We start from the raw sequence: 19,347 nt of genomic DNA on the forward strand, positions 1-19,347 counted from the left end.
TAGCCTATAGAAAACAGAAAAGACATTAAATTTCTGTGAAATAACTTTTTTTGAACAGTGAACACTGCACCGGGTCCTGGGTAATACGGCCTGCAAAGCATCATCTTCGTACCGTGCCCGGTTCTCCACATAATCACGATTTACAGACAGACATCCAGAGAATCCTGCCTCTCTAGCTATAGATCTCCCCCCTGTGTCCCAGCTAAGAAGATGCGATGGTGCACGGTGTCGGAGCCGGAGCAGAAGAAGTGCGCCGAGCTGGCTAAAGGTCTGGTGACGGCGCTGCCGCCCGCAGCCGTGGCCGCCTTCGCCAGGCTATCCTGCGTGCGCGCTTACAGCACCACCGACTGCATCAGCAAGATCAGGGTCAGACGTCCTCCTACTACGGGAGCTCAGGAGAAGTGACATCGCTGCTCTGTCTTCTCCCCCTCACAACGAGCGCTCCCGGACGTAACGGCTCCTCCTGTGCTCCTCCTCCTCCTCCAGGCTAACCGGGCCGACGTGGTGGCGCTGGACTCTGGGGAGGTTTACACCGCCGTCAAACAGTTCGGCCTAACTGCCGTCGCCAAGGAGATCTACAGTGACGGTATGGAAACAAACGAGGTTGAGTCTCAAAACTCTCCTCTTTACTCCTCTGTCTCAGTCTGCCTGTTATAGGGGATGTTTGTAATATGTTTGCTTGGGTCACTCACGGTGACAAGAGAAGAGAGGTACGCAAACCGTTTAAATACTGTAGCTCCCATAGTGACTTTAATGAGGCGTAATGACTTTAATGACTCATCAGTTAATTGGTCGAGCACCTGTTACTTTTCATTGGATGTGCATTTCCCTGTGTGACAGCTCCTCCCTCTGTCCTGAGTCCCATGTAATAGATACATTCAAATGAGTGTATTCTCTGCTCAAGACATTGTCATAGGAAATCTACACTGTGAATCCTGTCTTATAAAGTGAGAAGCTGTCTCCTGTTTATTGCCCTGAGCCCACTGTCCCCAGGAGACCTCACCAGGGGGCCTCTCCTCCCAGTTAATCTTTGATCTCTGTAAATGTTCACATCAGCTGTTGACCCTCAGACCGAGCCTACTCACTGATAATTGGCTAGTGAAGTATTTGCATATATGCAGGTATGGTCACACCCACAGTCTTTATAATGCTCTGATTTGATGATAGGCATTTCTCTTGGTGGATCTTCCCTTCTCTGAGAGTCCGACTTTGCAAACTCGTGAACTATTTGGAATAAAAGTAACCAGCTTGGACTTGCAAAGATGAACCATGGCATTCTTGACTACTCTTTTCTTAATTATTAGAATAAATCTATAAACTACCCCCCCCCCAGGCGGCTGCATCCTGTCGGTGGCGGTGGTGAGGAACGGCTCGGTGGTGGACGTGCGCTCCCTGCAGGGCCTAAGGAGCTGCCACAGCGGGGCACGTTGGACCGCTGGCTGGAGCCTGCCCCTGGGTTTCCTGCTCTCCCGGAACTACCTGGTGTGGGCGGAGGAGCAGCCGCTGAGCCAGGGTGAGGAGGCCCGTGTGGGCGTGGAGGGAGAAGAGACGCACAGGTAGAACGACGGGGACGGTGGCGCGTCGATGGCGTGATGGAGTGGGAGATGGTGAGGTGTGAGGGTTTCGCGCTCAGATTTTGTGGCAATGAGGTCACGAGACCCTTTCCTCTGCTCTGTCGTCCTCTCCTCTGTTCGGCCCTGTTTTGCTCTCCTCCCCTCTGCAAATCTTCCTCTCTTCCCTTCTCTTCTCCTCTACTCCCGTCTGCTCCTCTCTCCTCCTCTCCTCTGCTCCTCCTCTCTTCTCCTCTCCTCCCCTCTGCTCCTCCTACCCTCCCCTCTGCTCCCATCTCCTCTCCTCCCCCCTCCTCCCCTCCCTTCTCCTCCTCTCCTCTCCTCCTCTCTGGTCTCTTGCTCAGCCGTCAGTGCCTTCTTCAGTGCCAGCTGTGTCCCTGGGGCAGCTGCCATGGCTCCCACCCTGTGTGCCCTGTGTCAGGGTCAGAGGTCATACATCCGCCATCGCAACTTCCACTGCGAGACGTCCCAGAGTGAGCCCTTCTACAACAGCCAGGGGGCGCTCAGGTCAGTCTAGAGGGCCATCACTGGGGAACCATGAAACCCGTTTACATTAAACCTATAGTATCTAATATATATGTGGACCATATGTATACGGTACCACATTTTCAGGCCTGCGGTTGACAGTAGAGGCGCAAACCAATCAGAACCGGCCTTGGCTCTCAGTACTTTCCTGGTTTCTGACCACAGGTGTCTGCAGTCGGGCGCTGGGGATGTGGCCTTCGTAGACCACACTGCCCTCGAAAGTATCGACGGTAAGTGAATCCATTGTTTGGTTCATCTTCTTGGGAGATCCTCAATTAACGTCAATCAAGATTTTACGCTCCTCGCGACTGGACAGAAACCCACCAAATGTGTTGTGCTGTGTCCACACCAGAGCGACAACCGCCAGGTCGCGCCGCGGGGGTTCACCCTGATCTCGCCGCAGAATTCGGTACCGCTGGAATTTCACCGCAGATCGGCGCACGCATATTGAAATGTGGGGGTCACCGCGCAAATCCACCTCAAAAGTTGAGAAAATCCAACTCTGGCGTTTTGCCGCCAGCGGTGGTTCGCCGCCTGATTTGCTCGTACCGCGCCGCCTGACTGGGCGGCTGTGGCGTGCCGCCCAATTTGCGCGAATTGTATCAACTTCCAATGTAAACTCGTAGCATTAGGACCACCTCCTCCCTCCCACGCCTCCTCCCTCGTCCCTCCGCCAGAGACCGAGAGGGAGGAGTTCAGCCTGCTTTGTACGGACGGCACTCGTGCGCCTCTAAGCCACTTCGGCAGCTGCAACCTGGGCCGGGGTCCCGGAGGGGGCGTGGTCACCAGACACAACTATCGGAAGACCGCCCGCAAGTTCCTGGTGGCGGCGCAGGTAGCTAACCCTAGCCCTAATCCTCCATCACGTCCTCCACCAACCCCCCATGATTCTAACAGCATCCTACCCAGATAGCAAGCGGATCTGGGCCATATATGGGCCGGAACTAAGCCACAAGTGCCAGATCTGGCCTGTAGATGGCCCTGATCGGATTGCTGTCTGGGTATGTCCTGCAGCATGGAGACTGTGTGTAAGTAGATTATGCCCTCTGCAGTACAATATCATAACTGTATCGATACTTGACTCATTTGTTTGTCCCGTACGTTTCTGTCGCTGAGAGAACGCCCGTTGGGTTTGTGTCAGATGGCCTTTGGTCGAAAGGGGAGAGAAAGGCACCGCTTCCAGCTTTTCGATTCGTCTCCGTTCGGCTCCAGCGATCTGCTGTTCAAGGACGTGACGGAGAAGCTGGCCATTCTGCCGGACGACATGGACATCAGTCAGGTTCTGGGCCTGGACTACGTTGCTCTCCTCAAAGGCCTCGGACACGAAGGCGCGTATCCTGCATTCGTGGTTTGCCTGTCGGTGTCTCAGGATGACCCTGCTGCAAGTTACACGTCACGTGTGTGTGTGTGTGTGTGTGTGTGTGTGTGTGTGTGTGTGTGTAGGTAGCTCATTGGAGGACAGTGTCGTGCGTTGGTGTTGTATCAGCAATGCGGAGCAGAACAAGTGTGAGCAGTGGGCCCTCAGTATAAAGTCAGACCCCCTGGTGTGCGTCCGAGCTGTCTCCATGAGTGACTGTGTGGAGAAGATCAAGGTGAGTGGAGTGATTCTATATCACAGGGTCTGGGCACAAGTACAGCCCTGAATTAAGAGATATGCCTGTACTGTATGATATGCACATCAGGCAATGGGTGCCGAGTTAAAAATAATTCATAGTTTTTGAGATTATAAAACTCGGCGGCTGTAGTTAAAGGGATAGTGCGCTATTTTTATTTAGCCCTATATACGTAATGCATACGTAAATGCATTGAAAAACTATGATAAATGTGCTTTTCTAAGACGGGAAGCACAGGGTGTAATCTTACCAGTCTCAGTATGCTCTCTTGTGAAATGTATCGCAATTCGAATATTTTTAGGTCTTTTAGGACCTTTTCCCAACGCATTGACGTATGCCCCATTCACTTCCATTGTAGCCCAGTGAGAGCCTGCATAAAAACTGCAGCTAGCTCAATACTGGAACGATCAGTGGAATTATGGTCTCTATGTTTCAGGTTCATAGAGATAGACCACAAATAGGGCTAAATGTCCAAAATCGCACACTACCCCTTTAAAAGACGTCTATATTAAACAACGTTTCGATCCAAACGGATCTTCATCAATGATCGTAGGGTTGGCGGTTCGAATCCCAGCTCCTCCTGTCCACATGTCGAAATGTCCTTGGGCAAGACACTGAACCCCAAATTGCTCCCAGTGAGCAGGCTAGCACCTTGCATGGCAGCTGCCGCCATTGGTGTGTGAATGTGTGTGTGAATGGGTGAATGAGAGGCCATTGTAAAGCGCTTGGGATAAAAGCGCTATATAGGTGCAGTCCATTTACCATTTATCATAACTATACGTGTCTTAGAGAGATGAGGTGGACGCCGTCTCGCTGGACGCCACACACGCCTTCATCGCTGGAAAATGTGGCCTGGTTCCGGTTGTGACTGAGTATTACGGTAAGTGATCCAGATCTAAGCCTTCTGTCCTCCAGGGTAACAAGTCCCTCTGTCAGCTGTCTGGACGGACACCGCGTCTTGACTCTCGACGGTGGTAAAGGCAAATCAGAATCAGCCTCCGATTATCATGAATCCTCTCTGATGACCTTGCTCAGCCTCTGTGTGTCTGCTACGTCTGCATGTCTGTCTCTCCCAGGGGACACGTGTGCTCAGCCTCTGTCCGTGTGTCTGTCCTTCCCAGGGGAAACATGTGTCCCTGCTGAGGGACGACCTGAAGGAGCCGCCCACCTAGAGACAGACGGTGAGCTGCTCGCGCCGTTATGAATTCATAACATGGCATTCTGATATTATTACACAGAGATGACCACATTACACAAGACTGGTCAAATGTACTGTAGTTGCTGCATGCAAGTTCATCTGAGGACTGATACTATTTCCTCTGTGTTGAATCAGAATCTGATTTATTTTGGCCAGGTAGGTTTTCACACACACAAGGAATTTGCTTTGGACTATTGGTGCATAACAATAAATAAGACAACAAATAAACAAGGTGCAAGAACAAGACAGGGCAGTGCAAAATACTTATATATGAAGAGGAGGCAAATATCATATGATCCTATATGCAATACATATACAACATACAACATATACAATATATATATACAACACAATCAGAAGTCATGTAGAAAATAATGCAGCAGAGTCATTGGGGTGATGGGCCTGGTTAATGAGGCCTGGTTAATGAGGCCTGGTTAATGAGGCCTGGTTAAAGAGGGCTGGTTAAAGAGGGCTGGTTGATGCCTGGTTAATGAGGGCTGGTTAATGAGGCCTGGTTAAAGAGGGCTGGTTAAAGAGGGCTGGTTAAAGAGGGCTGGTTAATGAGGCCTGGTTAAAGAGGGCTGGTTAAAGAGGGCTGGTTAAAGAGGGCTGGTTAAAGAGGGCTGGTTAATGAGGCCTGGTTAAAGAGGCCTGGTTAAAGAGGGCTGGTTAAAGAGGGCTGGTTAATGAGGGCTGGTTAATGAGGCCTGGTTAAAGAGGGCTGGTTAAAGAGGCCTGGTTAATGAGGCCTGGTTAAAGAGGGCTGGTTAAAGAGGGCTGGTTGATGCCTGGTTAATGAGGGCTGGTTAATGAGGCCTGGTTAATGAGGCCTGGTTAATGAGGCCTGGTTAAAGAGGGCTGGTTAAAGAGGGCTGGTTAAAGAGGGCTGGTTAATGAGGCCTGGTTAAAGAGGGCTGGTTAAAGAGGGCTGGTTAAAGAGGGCTGGTTAAAGAGGGCTGGTTGATGCCTGGTTAATAAGGCCTGGTTAATGAGGGCTGGTTAAAGAGGGCTGGTTAATGAGGCCTGGTTAAAGAGGGCTGGTTGATGCCTGGTTAATAAGGCCTGGTTAATGAGGGCTGGTTAATGAGGCCTGGTTAATGAGGCCTGGTTAATGAGGCTGGTTAATGAGGGCTGGTTAATGAGGCCTGGTTAATGAGGCCTGGTTAATAAGGCCTGGTTAATGAGGCCTAAGGCCTGGTTAATAAGGGCTGGTTAATAATGCCTGGTTAATGAGGCCTGGTTAATGAGGCTGGTTAATAAGGCCTGGTTGACGAGGCCTGGTTGCTCCTTGCAGTCCCCACGGTGCTGCCGTCTGTGGTAGGGGTGGCGGTGGTGAAACGCTCCAGCAGAAGCGTTTTCTTCGGGAACTTCGGGGGCCGGCGCTCCTGCCACGGCCACATGTACAGCCCTGCCGGCTGGCTGCTGCCCCACACACACACCCTGAGCCTGGGGCACAACAGCACCGCCCCCTGCGACCCCAGCCAAGGTACGAGACCGGACGCTTCATCTCAGCCTCTGCTGTGGAGGGTCCTATAGAAGATCACTGAAGGTCCTGTGCTGTCTATCATGTCCGCTGTCTAATCTAACCGAGCTAACTTGGTTAATAGCTGGGTTTTTGGTGGTGCGGGTGGGTTGTATTCATATTGAGTTTAATCAGTCCAACTCAGTTACAGTGAAGGATTCAGACCTGTAGAATGTGGACACCGAATACGGCCCACATACGCCAAGGTGCCAGGGAGGCCTGATTGTGGGTGTCGTGTGTGATGGATGTTGTGTGTGGTGAATGTGTGTGGTGGATGTTGTGTGTGGTGGATATTTGTGGTGAGTGTTGTGTGTGGTGGATGTGTGTGGTGGATGTTGTGTGTTGTGGATGTTGTTTGTGGTGGATGTTGTTTGTGGTGGATGTTGTGTGTGGTGGGTGTTGTGTGTGGTGGATGTGTGTGGTGGATGTTGTGTGTGGTGGGTGTTGTGTGTGGTGAATGTGTGTGGTGGATGTTGTGTGTTGTGGGTGTTGTGTGTGGTGGATGTTGTGTGTTGCGGATGTTGTGTGTTGTGGGTGTTGTGTGTTGTGGATGTTGTTTGTGGTGGATGTTGTGTGTGGTGGGTGTTGTGTGTTGTGGATGTTGTTTGTGGTGGATGTTGTGTGTTGTGGGTGTTGTGTGTTGCGGATGTTGTGTGTTGTGGGTGTTGTGTGTGGTGGATGTTGTGTGTTGTGGGTGTTGTGTGTGGTGGATGTTGTGTGTTGTGGGTGTTGTGTGTTGCGGATGTTGTGTGTTGTGGGTGTTGTGTGTGGTGGATGTTGTGTGTTGTGGGTGTTGTGTGTTGTGTTGTGTGTTCTCGTTAGTGTACAGCGAGGTGTTCTGGAAGGGCTGCCTGCCCGGTTCCCATGGAAACCTCTGTAAAGTGTGCATGGGAGGCTCGGGGGAGGCGGCCACCAAGCGCTGCGCGGACAACCACAACGAGCGTTACTACGGCAACATGGGGGCCTTGAGGTGACTGCTTGTTTTGTGTTCGTTCGAAAAAGTCCGAGGTGTAAACGTTCTGTGGTGACTCTCTAAACGCTCTGTGGTGATTCTGCCGACCGTAACGTCACCCTGTCATCTGGGTGCGTCGTAGGTGCCTGGTCGGAGATGCCAGCGGCAAGAGCTACGGAGATGTGGCCTTCCTGGAGCAGCACAACCTGGAGACTAACATCCTCAGTGAGACCACCCCCCCCCCCCTCCACACACACACACACACACACACACACACATCATACCCAGATAACATGATGACACTGACCCCCCCACCATACCCAGATAACATGATGACAGTGCCCCCCCCCCCACACACACACACACACACACATCATACCCAGATAACATGATGACACTGACCCCCCCACCATACCCAAATAATATGATGACAGTGCCCCCCCCCCCACACACACACACATCATACCCAGATAACATGATGACAGTGACCCCCCCCCCCCCACACACACACACACATACACACACACCATACCCAGATAACATGATACTTTATACAAACACGTTCCATTGTACTCTGGTGTTCTCTCTCGATGACTTGGCACTGCACCCTGCTGTGTGATGTAGTTGTGTTTGGTTGTGTGATGTAGTTATGTTTGGTTGTGTGATGTAGTTGTGTTTGGTTGTGTGATGTAGTTGTGTTTGGCTGTGTGATGTAGTTGTGTTTGGTTGTGTGATGTAGTTGTGTTTGGCTGTGTGATGTAGTTGTGTTTGGCTGTGTGATGTAGTTGTGTTTGGTTGTGTGATGTAGTTGTGATTGGCTGTGTGATGTAGTTGTGTTTGGTTGTGTGATGTAGTTGTGTTTGGTTGTGTGATGTAGTTGTGTTTGGCTGTGTGATGTAGTTGTGTTTGGCTGTGTGATGTAGTTGTGTTTGGTTGTGTGATGTAGTTGTGTTTGGCTGTGTGATGTAGTTGTGTTTGGTTGTGTGATGTAGTTGTGTTTGGTTGTGTGATGTAGTTGTGTTTGGTTGTGTGATGTAGTTGTGTTTGGTTGTGTGATGTAGTTGTGTTTGGTTGTGTGATGTAGTTGTGTTTGGTTGTTTGTGCCCCAGGTCTGAGCTCTAGCGGCTGGTCAGAGGGCTGGCAGTCTGGGGACTTTGAGCTGCTCTGTGGGGACGGCAGCCGCGCCCCTCTGTCAGAATGGGAGAGCTGTAATCTAGGAGCCATCCCGCCCAATATCATCATGACCCGGCCCGTACTGACCGCCCGGGTGTACGACTTCCTCATGAAGTCTCAGGTCAGGGTCATCCCTCCGCCATCTTCTCTCTCTCTCTCTCTCTCTCCCTCTTCTCGTTTCCTAAACTCGGTCTGATCGTCTAAGAGTTAGTCTCAAAGCCAGACCCGTGAGAGTTCTTTCGCTGATACGCTACGTAAGCTACGCTAACTACGTATCTGCGTGCTGCAGATCTCTCTATGGGTCTGGGACACTTCCTGCAGAAATCTGGTGCTCAAATCCAGGTAATTCATTGGTTTAGCAGGAATACCTGCGACGCCAATCAGTAACGACTTTGGCGATCAGGCACTCCCACCCATAGACATGCCCCGCCCATCCAACCTGGGCTAGCGTCTCTCATTTGCTGCTACGATCTGTCACTCTTTCAATTTTGACCCGTCGATACGCCCTCAGAACACCAGCTTGGGTGGCGAAGTGGCACAGACTCTATTATGTAGTATGCGGAGCGCAGCGATTCAACGTAATATTTGCGCCTGGAGAGAGACTTTCTAAGAGTCATCATATTAACGTTTTCTCTATTGAACTTCACTCACACCATTCTAATATGACCCCCCCCCCACACCCCCAAAACCCCATAGGAAACTCTGACAGCCAACCCAGACTCTGAGTTCAGACTGTTCCAGTCCCAGCAGTACGGAGAAAGTGATCTAATCTTCAAAGACGCCACAAAGTGCCTGGTCCACACTAGTCACCTGGACTACCGCACTATCCTGGGGGAGGACTTCTACAAACAAGCAGAGACGGTCTTCAACTGCACCCATTCAGGTGAGAACCCATCTTCTGCATTGACGTCTGTATATCGATTTAAAAAATGGACATGATTTTAACACACACACACACGCACACATACACAGCCTATGGCAACATAGGCTCCTTATATTAAGTAATCTATTGATATTCCCTCTTAACAGATATTTTGGAGTTTTGCAACCAGGACGTGTGCAGCATATTCTGAGACAGGAGCATCAGGAAGCTGAACTGTGGAGCATATTTGAACTACATTGGATTGTGTTGTCATGATCGCACAATTCAGTTTTGAAATGTTGTATAGATTTGTTGAATGTGTTTAACCCGCATCCTACCAACGTACTGAACATACATGGACCAACGGCGGGGTCCCTGGGCACCCCAAGAATAAACTACTGGAAGAAACAGCCATCATAGCAACTTTTTCTTCTCAAAACATTATTAGTTGTGTAATTAATGTCATCTGACAAAACAAAACACAGATTGTTATTTTAGCAAAATTATCAAACACTTTTCTTTTAATCTATAGAAACTGCACTGGCCTCTGAAACCAACAAACTGCATCAATCAATGACACCAATACATTGGCATTTTTAAAAAGCACAGAAACAGAAAACAATGACATTGAGTCATTAGGAACAAATTGACAAAATCATGAAAAAATTTAATGATAGAATAAAGTACCTGTGAGATATGACAAAAATTCTACTTATGGATGAGGGTTAAATTAACACGATATTATGTTGATCTCTGAATCAAAAAGCGGTCGTCTCACTGGACTACAATTCCCAGCATAACCCAGATAATGGTCCTTCCTTGTGTTACACATTAAAGCAGTATTTCCTGTTGTGAAACGGTGTTTCTGTAGTATTTAGCATTCCCCCTCTGATGTTTACGTGTCTTCAATCCTAGTGTTTTTTAAGGACAGGTCTAAGGAAACTTATATTAACATACATTTATGATAAATACCTTGTTTACACTAGTCTAGCCCTGGACCAGGTCTAACACTAGTCCTACTCTTTAAGCGGTTGGGGTGAAGTGTGCAGCTCCACGGTCAAATATCGCTTCAACTCGTTATGAAATCCAACGTCGTGTGGCTCAAGGTACGTATTTCAAGGTTTCTCGCTTTGAAACACTGGCTGACGTGAGTTTTAATTCACCATTTAATTGCAGATATGCTCCCTATCCGAAAGTTATTTATTCGACAGTCTCTTGCGCACATTTGACAAAGTTGCTTGCTTGTTTCCTGTTGGTAGGCTAATCCTAGCTAATCTGTTTCATAACTCCAACGAGCATGGCTGTTACCTAACATTAGCTAACGTTACCTTGTCAAAAGGCAATACGCCAAATGTCAGCCAAAACAAACCACAATAACCATAATGTATATGACAAATATTATACCACAAAATGGTCAATAACGCTTGCTAACTACAATATAATAACATTAGAGTTAACTAGACCAGATTCTATTCACTTAACAGTCTTCAAGTAAGAAACCCACAACTCTCTTACTCTGTGGATCTGGTCTGAAGACTTAGCCTATAGTTCAAATGACAAGGGTCATTTGGATAGGCTAGCATATGTTTTCTCTCAGTATATGCCATCCTGTAAAAGCAGGCTGTTGTTTTGCAGTCATTGTGTAGCCTTTGGGTATGAAATCAGATCAGATTATTGCCATGGTAGTTTACACATACCAGGAATTTGTTTAGGTCGATGGTGCACACACTGATGGGAGACGACAGGCTATAGTTTTGATTTGCTTTTCTACAGATGCAGTTGCCGTGGAGGCCGCTGACACTGTGTGCGGCGCCCGGGATGCGGGCATCGTCTGTTCCCGCCTGCGCACCGCTGAGCTACGTGCCCGCCAGCAGCGCCGTCAACGGCGGTCTTCTGGAGCGGCTGCAGGCCTTCGTGTCCCGTTCTACGCGCCTCTTTGTCATAAGCGGCGCCGGCCTCTCCACAGAATCCGGCATCCCGGACTACCGCTCGGAGGGCGTGGGTCTGTACGCCCGCACGGACAGACGCCCGATGCAGCACGCGGAGTTCGTCCGCAGCGCCAAGTCTCGTCAGCGCTACTGGGCTCGGAACTACGTCGGCTGGCCACGTTTCTCCTCGGTCGAGCCGAACTCTGCTCACAGGACGCTGGCTGGTTGGGAGGATCAGGGAAAAGTGCACTGGCTGGTCACCCAGAACGTAGATGCGCTTCATTCCAAGGCGGGGCACAAACGATTGACTGAACTCCACGGCTGTACACACAGGTGGGAGAGCGCGGAGACATGACCACACACACACATACTGGGGCGGCTCTGGTTCAGGAGATACGACGGGTCGTCCAGTGATCGTAGGGGTCGGCGGTTCGAACCCCGGCTCCTCCTGTCCACATGTCGAAGTGTCCTTGGGCAAAGCACTGAACCCCAAATTTCTCCCAATCAGCTGGCTAGCACCTTGCACGGCAGCTGCCGCCATTGGTGTTTACACACGAAGCTTCATGTTTACGAAGTGACATCGGTACCATGTCCATGCTCTATCCTAGGGTGGTGTGCCTGGGCTGTGGGACCGTCTCCCCCAGACAGGAGCTCCAGTGGCGGTTCGCGGCGCTGAACCCCGGCTGGGGGGCCCAGGCTGGCGGAGTGGCCCCGGACGGAGACGTGTTCCTGGAGGACGAGCAGGTCCTCCACTTCCGGGTACCGTCCTGCCGGGAATGTGGAGGGACACTGAAGCCGGAGGTGACCTTTTTCGGGGACAACGTCAACCGGGGAACGGTACAGCTCGTACATGAACGACTGGCGGAGTCGGATGCGGTGCTGGTAGCTGGGTCCTCTTTGCAGGTACGTAGGTGTTTCTGAACAAGATTAGTGCTGTAGGTTAGAACTAAGGCTAACACTGGACTTGCATGCGTTAACCATTACAGTGCAAAAATGATTAAGTGTATTGTCTTTTCGCCAGGTGTATTCTGGGTACAGGTTTCTGCTAGCGGCTAGTGAAAGGAGGATCCCGGTGGCCATCTTGAACATCGGTCCTACCAGGGCTGACCACCTGGCAGAGCTGCTTGTTAGTGCTCGCTGTGGGGAGGTGCTGTCCGTCATCCAGCCTCTATGACCTCTGACCCTAAACTTGAGACAGGCTCACTGACGGACTACGTGTAGAGATCACTGATCCTCAGACGGTTTCAGTCTGGAACAAGGAGAAGAACAACTCAAGCTCCGTCATGCATCTAACTTCAGGAAGTAATTTGGATCGACTGACTCACCGAGAACTGACTTGAGTGTATTCTACTTACTGTAATGAGTTACTAGTAGCTGTAGTCAAGCTGCTTCAGTGCTAAGTGCTAGTCCTGGCTTTAGCACTAGATAATGCTCTTGGTCACTTGTTTGCACTTGTTAGTTCTGTGGAGTAGTAGTACACTGACTTCCTACTTTAAATGCAATTATTATAAGTCGAAGTCGCTAAATGACTGTAATATAAAATGTAATGTTAATCTACCTCTGCCTGCCAGACAGCTATGGTAACAACTCCAGTGCAATGGGAGAGTGGTCTTCCTCACATCTGTCAGAAAACCTAATCAGGAATCGTCTCTCATTTTAAGTGACACGTAGGAGTGTCATGTCATGGTTTTTCAAGGTGTCAGTCACTCAGATGCTGCTGTTTGGAATCTTGTTTTAAGATTAAGAGTGATTTACACTATACTAAACTACTATACTAAACTGCTCGGAGTTCCCGCGCTAAGCCTTCTTTTGTTAGATGTCCGGTGCTCACACAGGACTAAAAGTATGAAAAGAGGGAGTGTTGGAGCACACGGATCATCTTTTAATGTATTAAAAGATGATCCGTGTGCTCGAAGACTTCCACTTTTCATACACTGTACTGACTTGAATGATACAGTAGTATGTTGGCTCAGTGTTCAAGCGAATGTTGGTATGGTGCTCTCACTGAAACTTGGACATAAACCACCACGTATTACTAGTTACATCATGCATTTTCTAAATTTAAATAAATAATGTTGAACATGTGTGGCTCTCGAGTTTTAATAAACATCTACCTCTTTCACTGACAAGAAAGGATGAGGCCATTAACCATGTACATTCTTAATCTAAGACTGTTTCTCCAGAGAGAAAACTTGACAGGAATCAAAGAGTCACAGAGGGAAGTATGACTGTAGTTCTGGAAAAATCCAGTCCAGAAAAAAAGGTCTGCTTCTGAAATCTTTCTTGGAGCCTTGAAGTCCAGTCGTCCCGGACTGACTGGGTGTCTGCCTCCAGTACTTCTGGGGTGCTGAAGGAGTACAGGCAACACCTGTGACTCTCTGTGTCCACCTTCCAAGTCGCCAGAGCTTTAGTCACCACTAGTGGAGTCATGGTCAGGCAATTCTCAAAGCTCTTTTTGTGATCAAACCAGTATGTTGCAGGGTAGCCCAACAGAATCCCGAAGAGGGTGCACAAGTTCCACGTCTCAGACAGTTCTCCAATACAGAGAGGGCCGTTAACCCCAGACTCTTGTCCAAACTCCCTCAGATTAGACAGCAGAGCCTGGATCATGTCCTCCACATCTCCCCCCAGTAGATCACTGATAACGGGCTGGTCCAGTGAGGGACTCACGTCCATCACAGCCACGGTCTTCTTTCTGAACAACTGTTCTAAATTAGCAATGGTTAAAGTTTGATTAGCAATGAGGATATGTTCGTTAATGGACAGTGTTAGGAGAGATCTGGACACAAGCTGTTCAGACTGCAGTGAAGTCAGATATGTTTGGACTTGTTCTACAAGAGCGGCGTTAACGTCATACAACAGTGCAGGTTTTAGACCCAAATCGACTGCCATGACTAGCGTAGCCAGCTCCCGACTCCGGGGGATGGAGAGTGGTTTCTTTCCAACACGTAGGTGTTGTCGAGCAGCACCAATAAAAGGATCTAGAGGAGTCATACTCTTCTCCAGCGTAGAATCATCTATGATGGTATCTCTGCGCACAGTACGCGATTTTGCTACACTTTCACCACAACCGAGCGACGTTGTCAGAAATATTCTCAGGAGTCTGTCCACGTGATCTTTAAGGTTGTCACATGAATAGTCTTCCGGTTTGCAACAATGATTCCTCTTTCCCCTAAATTTACACATCAACAAGAAGTAGGCTATCAGTCAGCATTTTCTCCAGAAATCGCATATGGTAATATCAAAGTACAATTCTGTAACACACAGTGCCCGTCTGAAGTTAATTTTAGCCAAGGCCAAGATTTCGTTTTTCCAAGCAATCTTTAATACGGATTGAACAATATTGTCACACTAAACATATCTTGTCCCCTGTGGCTTCCATTTGGTCCAAGACACCTGAAAACAAGTATGGTGGTGTTATTTAAGCATGCTATGCGCCCATAAAACACTGTTGGCCCTAATAGTTTGTAGCCATGAATAAATGTACAATAAAATAGTTACATAATCCATTAAGCCCTAGAATGAAGCGGTACAAAAGCGGGTTAGGGTTAAATATTGTGGGACACTGACCATTTCAAACGTAACATGGTACTTAACATGGTATCCATTCATCCTTTATCTTCTACGTTAGAGGTTGTGGAGACATCAGGTCAAAATCTGATAGGTTTCTGGCAACCCAAACGCCAGCTGCAAATAACCCCAAATTGACCAGTAAATTCCTACAAAAGGGACAGATAAAATGAAGAATTAATCACGATACGAAACAGCAAAAGACAAATACTAAACAGCGACCTCTAGCGGCTGCTCAAGCTACAACAGTCGTGTGGTCAAGTATATGGCCAATTCATCAATGATAATCAGCCCAAAATGACCCCATTTGTATGGCCAACCCAAAAATATGTCCACTAACAATATACTTGACTGTAAGGCAGCCAACTAGACAGTTACCGAGCTACCGGGCTACTAATAAGTAGCTAAATAGCAAGGGCGAATCAAAGGCGTTCTCCCCATGCACGGCAGAGACGCTAGCTAGGCTAAATTAGCTAGACTAGGTTGGATGATGATGTTGATGATAGAAATGTACGCACCTTCTGAAATCGTTTCTATCAGTGGCGAAACGACACGCGGAGCTGACCCACTCCACGACTCCAGATGGTCCCGCAGCAGCAGGCGTTTTCCCAGCTCCACTCATCTTGTGGGACGCTTGTGTTCTGTCTATGCTCAGCAGCACCGGAAAGCAGGGAGGGCTAACATGTAACACCAGTACGAAAGAGTTAAGATGTGACACCAGTACGGAAAGCTACGCGGTCCAATTTCAACCTAATAAAACAAAAAAAATGTCCGCTACACGGTATCGTCGGTTTTTGAAGCTCTGCGAGGAATGGCCACGGGATGAATCAAAAAAAGGCCGTGATTTAGGGACATTTCTACGACAAAGAGTTGCCCATGCATTCCGTGAAGGTGAAAACACACAGGTAGATTGAACTAGTTCACCACAAAATGGTCAGTATAATGACCTTGTGCTCTTTGCTCAGTGTCGAAACTGGAAGGGCTAGCTACTAGTGCTAGCCGTTATAGCCAACTCTAGCAATAAATTGATATACATCTAAATTGCTTCGAGATCCTAATTGCTTACTGTTTTGACAGATATCGGACCCAGAGAGGTGTGATCAAATGTATGAAAGTTTGGCTCGTATCAACACCAACGTGTACAGAGAAAGAGTAAGTATACCAATGTTTAACCAATGTGTAAAAACCTACCTGGTCTGGATTCTGATTCTGGTAAGGCTTTGGCTAGCAGTATCAACAGAGGTTAAGGGGTAACTTGCAGGGAACTACTGTATAAATCTTCTAAAAACAATTGACAAGCTGTCCAGTTCTCTGACCTCATGAGTTGAATTGCTGGGAAGAATTGATTTGGCTGTTTTCATAACTACTAATGAACACACTCTCTTTCCCCTATGAATTCAGTTCCCCCGCACAAAAGATACAAGCTTTACTGGTGTAACGGTGGAAGAATGTAAAATGCTTTTGTCAACAGGTATGGATATAGACTACTTGCATAATATAGATATATAGATGTTCTGGGATATGGGAGACTACTTGTTAAAGCCACTAATCCTTACAAACATTCAGGACCATGATATGTCCTCACGGTCATTCTACCACTTCAAATCCTTATTTCCAATACCTACATTGCATGCAGTATGGGAATTGAAACTTTAAAAACGATCTGCATGTTTCTTTACACACTTGGCTGGTAGTTATTTGACAAATATTCTTGTTGAGTGAAGCTCAGCTGGGATGTGTTCTTCTACCTCAGGTAATATGCAGCAGATGGAAGAGCAGAAGAAGGGCTTATGGAAAACACTGATGCAGCGATTCTCCTCCAAGACACCAGAAGACGGCCCTGAAAAGCCTTCTGAGAAATAGCACCTGTTCTGTATTTGCATACGTCGTCTGTTTGTGTAGAAATAAAGTTTCTGTTATTATCTTTCCTATTTCCATTTATTCCAAAAGACAGGAGCAGGATAGATATATCTCCCATGGTAAGATGTGAGACAGATCAATTATAAATGCAATGTACAGAAATCAGTGCAAAAATATTCATATTAAATAAAATGATGTAACAATGGATTCAGTAGGCAATGACATGTTACACTCCAACATTAGGAAGTACAAAAACAAAATGTACAAGTAAATCTATGCTAAGGATAAATAATTGCTATCCAGAATTGAGATTTCTTCCAGACAAAGCGAGTTCCTGGCATGTGGTGTCCTCTACTCCTCCTTCTGCTCCTGCTCTGGGTTGTCTCTCCATATGCAGTAGTTGAGGCAGGTGGCCAGACACAGCCATGCCAGGTAGGGGGCCAGGATCAGGCTGGCGGCGGGGCTGACGGGATACCAGGACGCCATGGTGGCTCCCACAGTCCCAGTGAGCAGCACGATCTCTACGAGTGCCTGGAGGGGAGAGGGGACAACATAGATCAAATCAAATCAAACTTTATTTGTAAGCGCATTTCATACACGGAGGCAACACAATGCGCTTTACAGAGAGCAATGGGGGGGGGGGCATTGGTCCTACATATTCCAGAGGAAAGAAAAAGAAAAAAAAACTTCCACCCGGGGGCCACAAAAGCGAGCTGTAAAAATTCTTCCCTGACCTCTCTCAACGAGACGATCGAGGAAACTCCTGGAAAATGTTTGTCTAGAGTCACACTGCGCCAATATGCATACAATCAATGAATGCAGCTGTAAATTCAGAATGAAAGTGTGGCGTTTATCCATGATGATAGTTCACAGTAAAGCAGCATACTGCAATACTGTTCTCCAGTCCTAAAACATACATATATGTGGATAAAGTTGCAATCGAAATTGCATGTTTGTAAAAAAAACACAAAAACCCAACAACAACAACACCATTAAGCAGAATTACCAGTTTGATCTTGTGTGCTTTAAAGAAGATGGGTGTCCAGGCCCAGTTGAGAGCAAGCTGAAGGCCGTAGAGTCCCATGGGTACCAGGGCCCTCTCAGTAAATCCTCCCAGCTCCTTCCACACCAGGTAGGACCCATATCTGCCAAGATGAGCCCAGCGCAGGGATACAGGTCCATTAGATCAGCAGAATGAGGAAACATGTTACCAGAGATGAACCAGGGACAGACGGGTGTAGAGAGGCATATATCTGGGGAGGGATGTGGTGAATGAAACTGGGGAAGGACAAAGTCACTCACCCCATCCCTGTGTATAGAGCTGTCCACACTACTGGGAATGCGGCGTTGGGCGGTCGCCAGGACGGCTTCTTCAGAGTCGGGTACCAAACTTTCACTTCTTTGCGTGTGATGAAGGCTCCATACAACCCGCCCAAGTGTGGCAGGGCAGTCAGTCCAATCATGGGTAGCCACATGTCTAGAGAGAAGGACAGTTCATTAAAGTTTGGACAATTCACTAATATGTGAGGAAGTTTCGTTTTTAGACATTTCTTTTCAGTGTAAAATGATTAGTTAGAATTAATTTATCATGTAAACAATTGATTAGTTAGCTAGTCTAGAAACTTGGACTCGAACTAGATAACTGCTCAAATTATTCTTCTCAAATGGGGGTTTATCCTGTGCTGAATATTGTAGCATCAGGGGGGAAGTGAACTACACTCCCAGCGTTCCCTGGGTAGAGAGGGGGGGGGGGTTATGGGCGTCCAGCCAGTCCAGTGTTATCCTATACCTCCATGAGTGTTATATGGTCGTTGACTAGTTGCTATGGACGCTGTGATTTTGGGCTGCTATTCGCGTGAGTGTGTGTGCCGCTCGGCTGTAAATGAGCTGTTTTAAGTCAGTTGGAAATAAATACGCCCGTGTTTGTGGCTAAAAAGGACAACCAGTTCTTCCATTCTCGCTACAATATTAATATTTATTTAAATTGCCTTAATTACATAACATACATAGTATATAAGTTATGTAAGTATGTTATGTCATCATCATGATGAAGATGATGATGACATAACATACTTACATAACTTATATACTTAACAAAAAAGCCAAAGTCCACTCAATGCTTAAACATAAGATTATATAGCCTGATTTGAAACTGCCTCTTGCAAACAACAAAGGCTAGATAATATACATTTAAGAATAAGGAATTCAATTTTCCCCTCTACAACACGTGAATCACGTTGACCTACTGTAACAAAGTTGAAATAGCCTATAGAAACCAGAAACGTTTAGAGACTATCAGTCTTACCTGTCACTTCAGTCAGACGAATTGAATACCCTACTACGCCAATGGTTTTGCCTGATTATATGATATCAGACCGCATTGTCAGCTCGACAAGAGAAGAATCAGTCAACTCCCAGGGTCAACTCGCTGGAGTGGGCGGATTCAAAGGTCTGGACCAGCCAACCAGATGGATGTGGCCGACTTTTCCAGGAAGTAGGTCTGTAAAAGGCACTCTGAGATAAGTCTCTCTGGGGGTCTTATCACTTGAGCGGTGCTTTTAAATAAGTCACAC

General features: G+C 47.7%; 6 protein-coding genes across 7 annotated transcripts; 3 read left to right on the forward strand and 3 right to left on the reverse strand.

Moving 5' to 3' along the window:
* Positions 1 to 207: 207 nt before the first annotated feature.
* On the forward strand, positions 208 to 9,771 carry sxph (saxiphilin). The gene is made up of 16 exons (XM_084445549.1): positions 208 to 366; positions 487 to 586; positions 1,334 to 1,513; positions 1,916 to 2,078; positions 2,262 to 2,326; positions 2,774 to 2,931; positions 3,238 to 3,428; positions 3,544 to 3,688; positions 4,499 to 4,589; positions 4,831 to 4,890; positions 6,202 to 6,393; positions 7,252 to 7,399; positions 7,524 to 7,606; positions 8,491 to 8,675; positions 9,251 to 9,437; positions 9,584 to 9,771. Exons 1-16 carry the CDS (start codon positions 211 to 213, stop codon positions 9,625 to 9,627), a joined length of 2,148 nt encoding a protein of 715 aa, XP_084301675.1. The 5' UTR covers positions 208 to 210; the 3' UTR covers positions 9,628 to 9,771.
* A 685-nt stretch (positions 9,772 to 10,456) lies between these two features.
* On the forward strand, positions 10,457 to 12,953 carry sirt4 (sirtuin 4). The gene is made up of 4 exons (XM_084445553.1): positions 10,457 to 10,522; positions 11,190 to 11,677; positions 11,953 to 12,247; positions 12,366 to 12,953. The coding sequence occupies exons 1-4, from the start codon at positions 10,496 to 10,498 to the stop codon at positions 12,516 to 12,518; spliced, it is 963 nt and encodes a 320-aa protein (XP_084301679.1). The 5' UTR covers positions 10,457 to 10,495; the 3' UTR covers positions 12,519 to 12,953.
* A 593-nt stretch (positions 12,954 to 13,546) lies between these two features.
* On the reverse strand, positions 13,547 to 14,338 carry cUnh1orf74 (chromosome Un C1orf74 homolog; the record flags this gene model as incomplete). The annotated part of the gene is made up of 1 exon (XM_084445752.1): positions 13,547 to 14,338. One exon carries the CDS (start codon positions 14,336 to 14,338, stop codon positions 13,547 to 13,549), a length of 792 nt encoding a protein of 263 aa, XP_084301878.1.
* A 315-nt stretch (positions 14,339 to 14,653) lies between these two features.
* tomm6 (translocase of outer mitochondrial membrane 6 homolog (yeast)) lies at positions 14,654 to 15,576 on the reverse strand. Of its 2 annotated transcripts, none has more exons than XR_014630652.1 (3): positions 15,433 to 15,576; positions 14,915 to 15,063; positions 14,654 to 14,740 (listed from the first exon to the last, which is right to left on the reverse strand). XR_014630652.1 is itself a non-coding variant. In XM_084445558.1 (3 exons), the coding sequence occupies exons 1-2, from the start codon at positions 15,534 to 15,536 to the stop codon at positions 14,967 to 14,969; spliced, it is 201 nt and encodes a 66-aa protein (XP_084301684.1). In that variant the 5' UTR covers positions 15,537 to 15,576; the 3' UTR covers positions 14,699 to 14,740; positions 14,942 to 14,966. The 2 variants fall into 2 exon arrangements, 1 of the variants encoding a protein (XP_084301684.1); XM_084445558.1 differs by having other exon boundaries at positions 14,699 to 14,740; positions 14,942 to 15,063.
* Positions 15,577 to 15,681: 105 nt separating this feature from the next.
* On the forward strand, positions 15,682 to 16,809 carry uqcc2 (ubiquinol-cytochrome c reductase complex assembly factor 2; the record flags this gene model as incomplete). Its single annotated transcript, XM_084445557.1, has 4 exons — positions 15,682 to 15,819; positions 15,992 to 16,066; positions 16,316 to 16,385; positions 16,668 to 16,809. The coding sequence occupies 4 exons, from the start codon at positions 15,682 to 15,684 to the stop codon at positions 16,775 to 16,777; spliced, it is 393 nt and encodes a 130-aa protein (XP_084301683.1). The 3' UTR covers positions 16,778 to 16,809.
* A 66-nt stretch (positions 16,810 to 16,875) lies between these two features.
* tspo (translocator protein) lies at positions 16,876 to 19,204 on the reverse strand. The gene is made up of 4 exons (XM_084445556.1): positions 19,080 to 19,204; positions 18,077 to 18,251; positions 17,781 to 17,919; positions 16,876 to 17,305 (listed from the first exon to the last, which is right to left on the reverse strand). Exons 2-4 carry the CDS (start codon positions 18,247 to 18,249, stop codon positions 17,126 to 17,128), a joined length of 492 nt encoding a protein of 163 aa, XP_084301682.1. The 5' UTR covers positions 18,250 to 18,251; positions 19,080 to 19,204; the 3' UTR covers positions 16,876 to 17,125.
* Positions 19,205 to 19,347: the final 143 nt, after the last annotated feature.

This window comes from Borostomias antarcticus (genome assembly GCF_949987555.1).
Source record: "Borostomias antarcticus genome assembly, chromosome: 11".
Lineage (NCBI taxonomy): Eukaryota > Metazoa > Chordata > Actinopteri > Stomiiformes > Stomiidae > Borostomias > Borostomias antarcticus.

Excerpts from the sequence above, each read along its gene's own strand:
- sxph (XM_084445549.1), top strand. The coding sequence starts at position 211 with ATGCGATGGTGCACGGTGTCGGAGCCGGAGCAGAAGAAGTGCGCCGAG. Across the intron at positions 2,079-2,261 it reads AACAGCCAGGGGGCGCTCAG|GTGTCTGCAGTCGGGCGCTG; the intron begins GTCAGTCTAGAG and ends TTCTGACCACAG. Across the intron at positions 7,607-8,490 it reads CCTGGAGACTAACATCCTCA|GTCTGAGCTCTAGCGGCTGG; the intron begins GTGAGACCACCC and ends TTTGTGCCCCAG.
- sirt4 (XM_084445553.1), top strand. The coding sequence starts at position 10,496 with ATGAAATCCAACGTCGTGTGGCTCAAG. Across the intron at positions 10,523-11,189 it reads CCAACGTCGTGTGGCTCAAG|ATGCAGTTGCCGTGGAGGCC; the intron begins GTACGTATTTCA and ends GCTTTTCTACAG. Across the intron at positions 11,678-11,952 it reads CTCCACGGCTGTACACACAG|GGTGGTGTGCCTGGGCTGTG; the intron begins GTGGGAGAGCGC and ends GCTCTATCCTAG.
- tomm6 (XM_084445558.1), bottom strand. The coding sequence starts at position 15,536 with ATGAGTGGAGCTGGGAAAACGCCTGCTGCTGCGGGACCATCTGGAGTC. Across the intron at positions 15,064-15,432 it reads GATAGAAACGATTTCAGAAG|GAATTTACTGGTCAATTTGG; the intron begins GTGCGTACATTT and ends TCCCTTTTGTAG.
- tspo (XM_084445556.1), bottom strand. The coding sequence starts at position 18,249 with ATGTGGCTACCCATGATTGGACTGACTGCCCTGCCACACTTGGGCGGG. Across the intron at positions 17,920-18,076 it reads GCTCTATACACAGGGATGGG|ATATGGGTCCTACCTGGTGT; the intron begins GTGAGTGACTTT and ends TCATCTTGGCAG. Across the intron at positions 17,306-17,780 it reads AAGCACACAAGATCAAACTG|GCACTCGTAGAGATCGTGCT; the intron begins GTAATTCTGCTT and ends TCTCCCCTCCAG.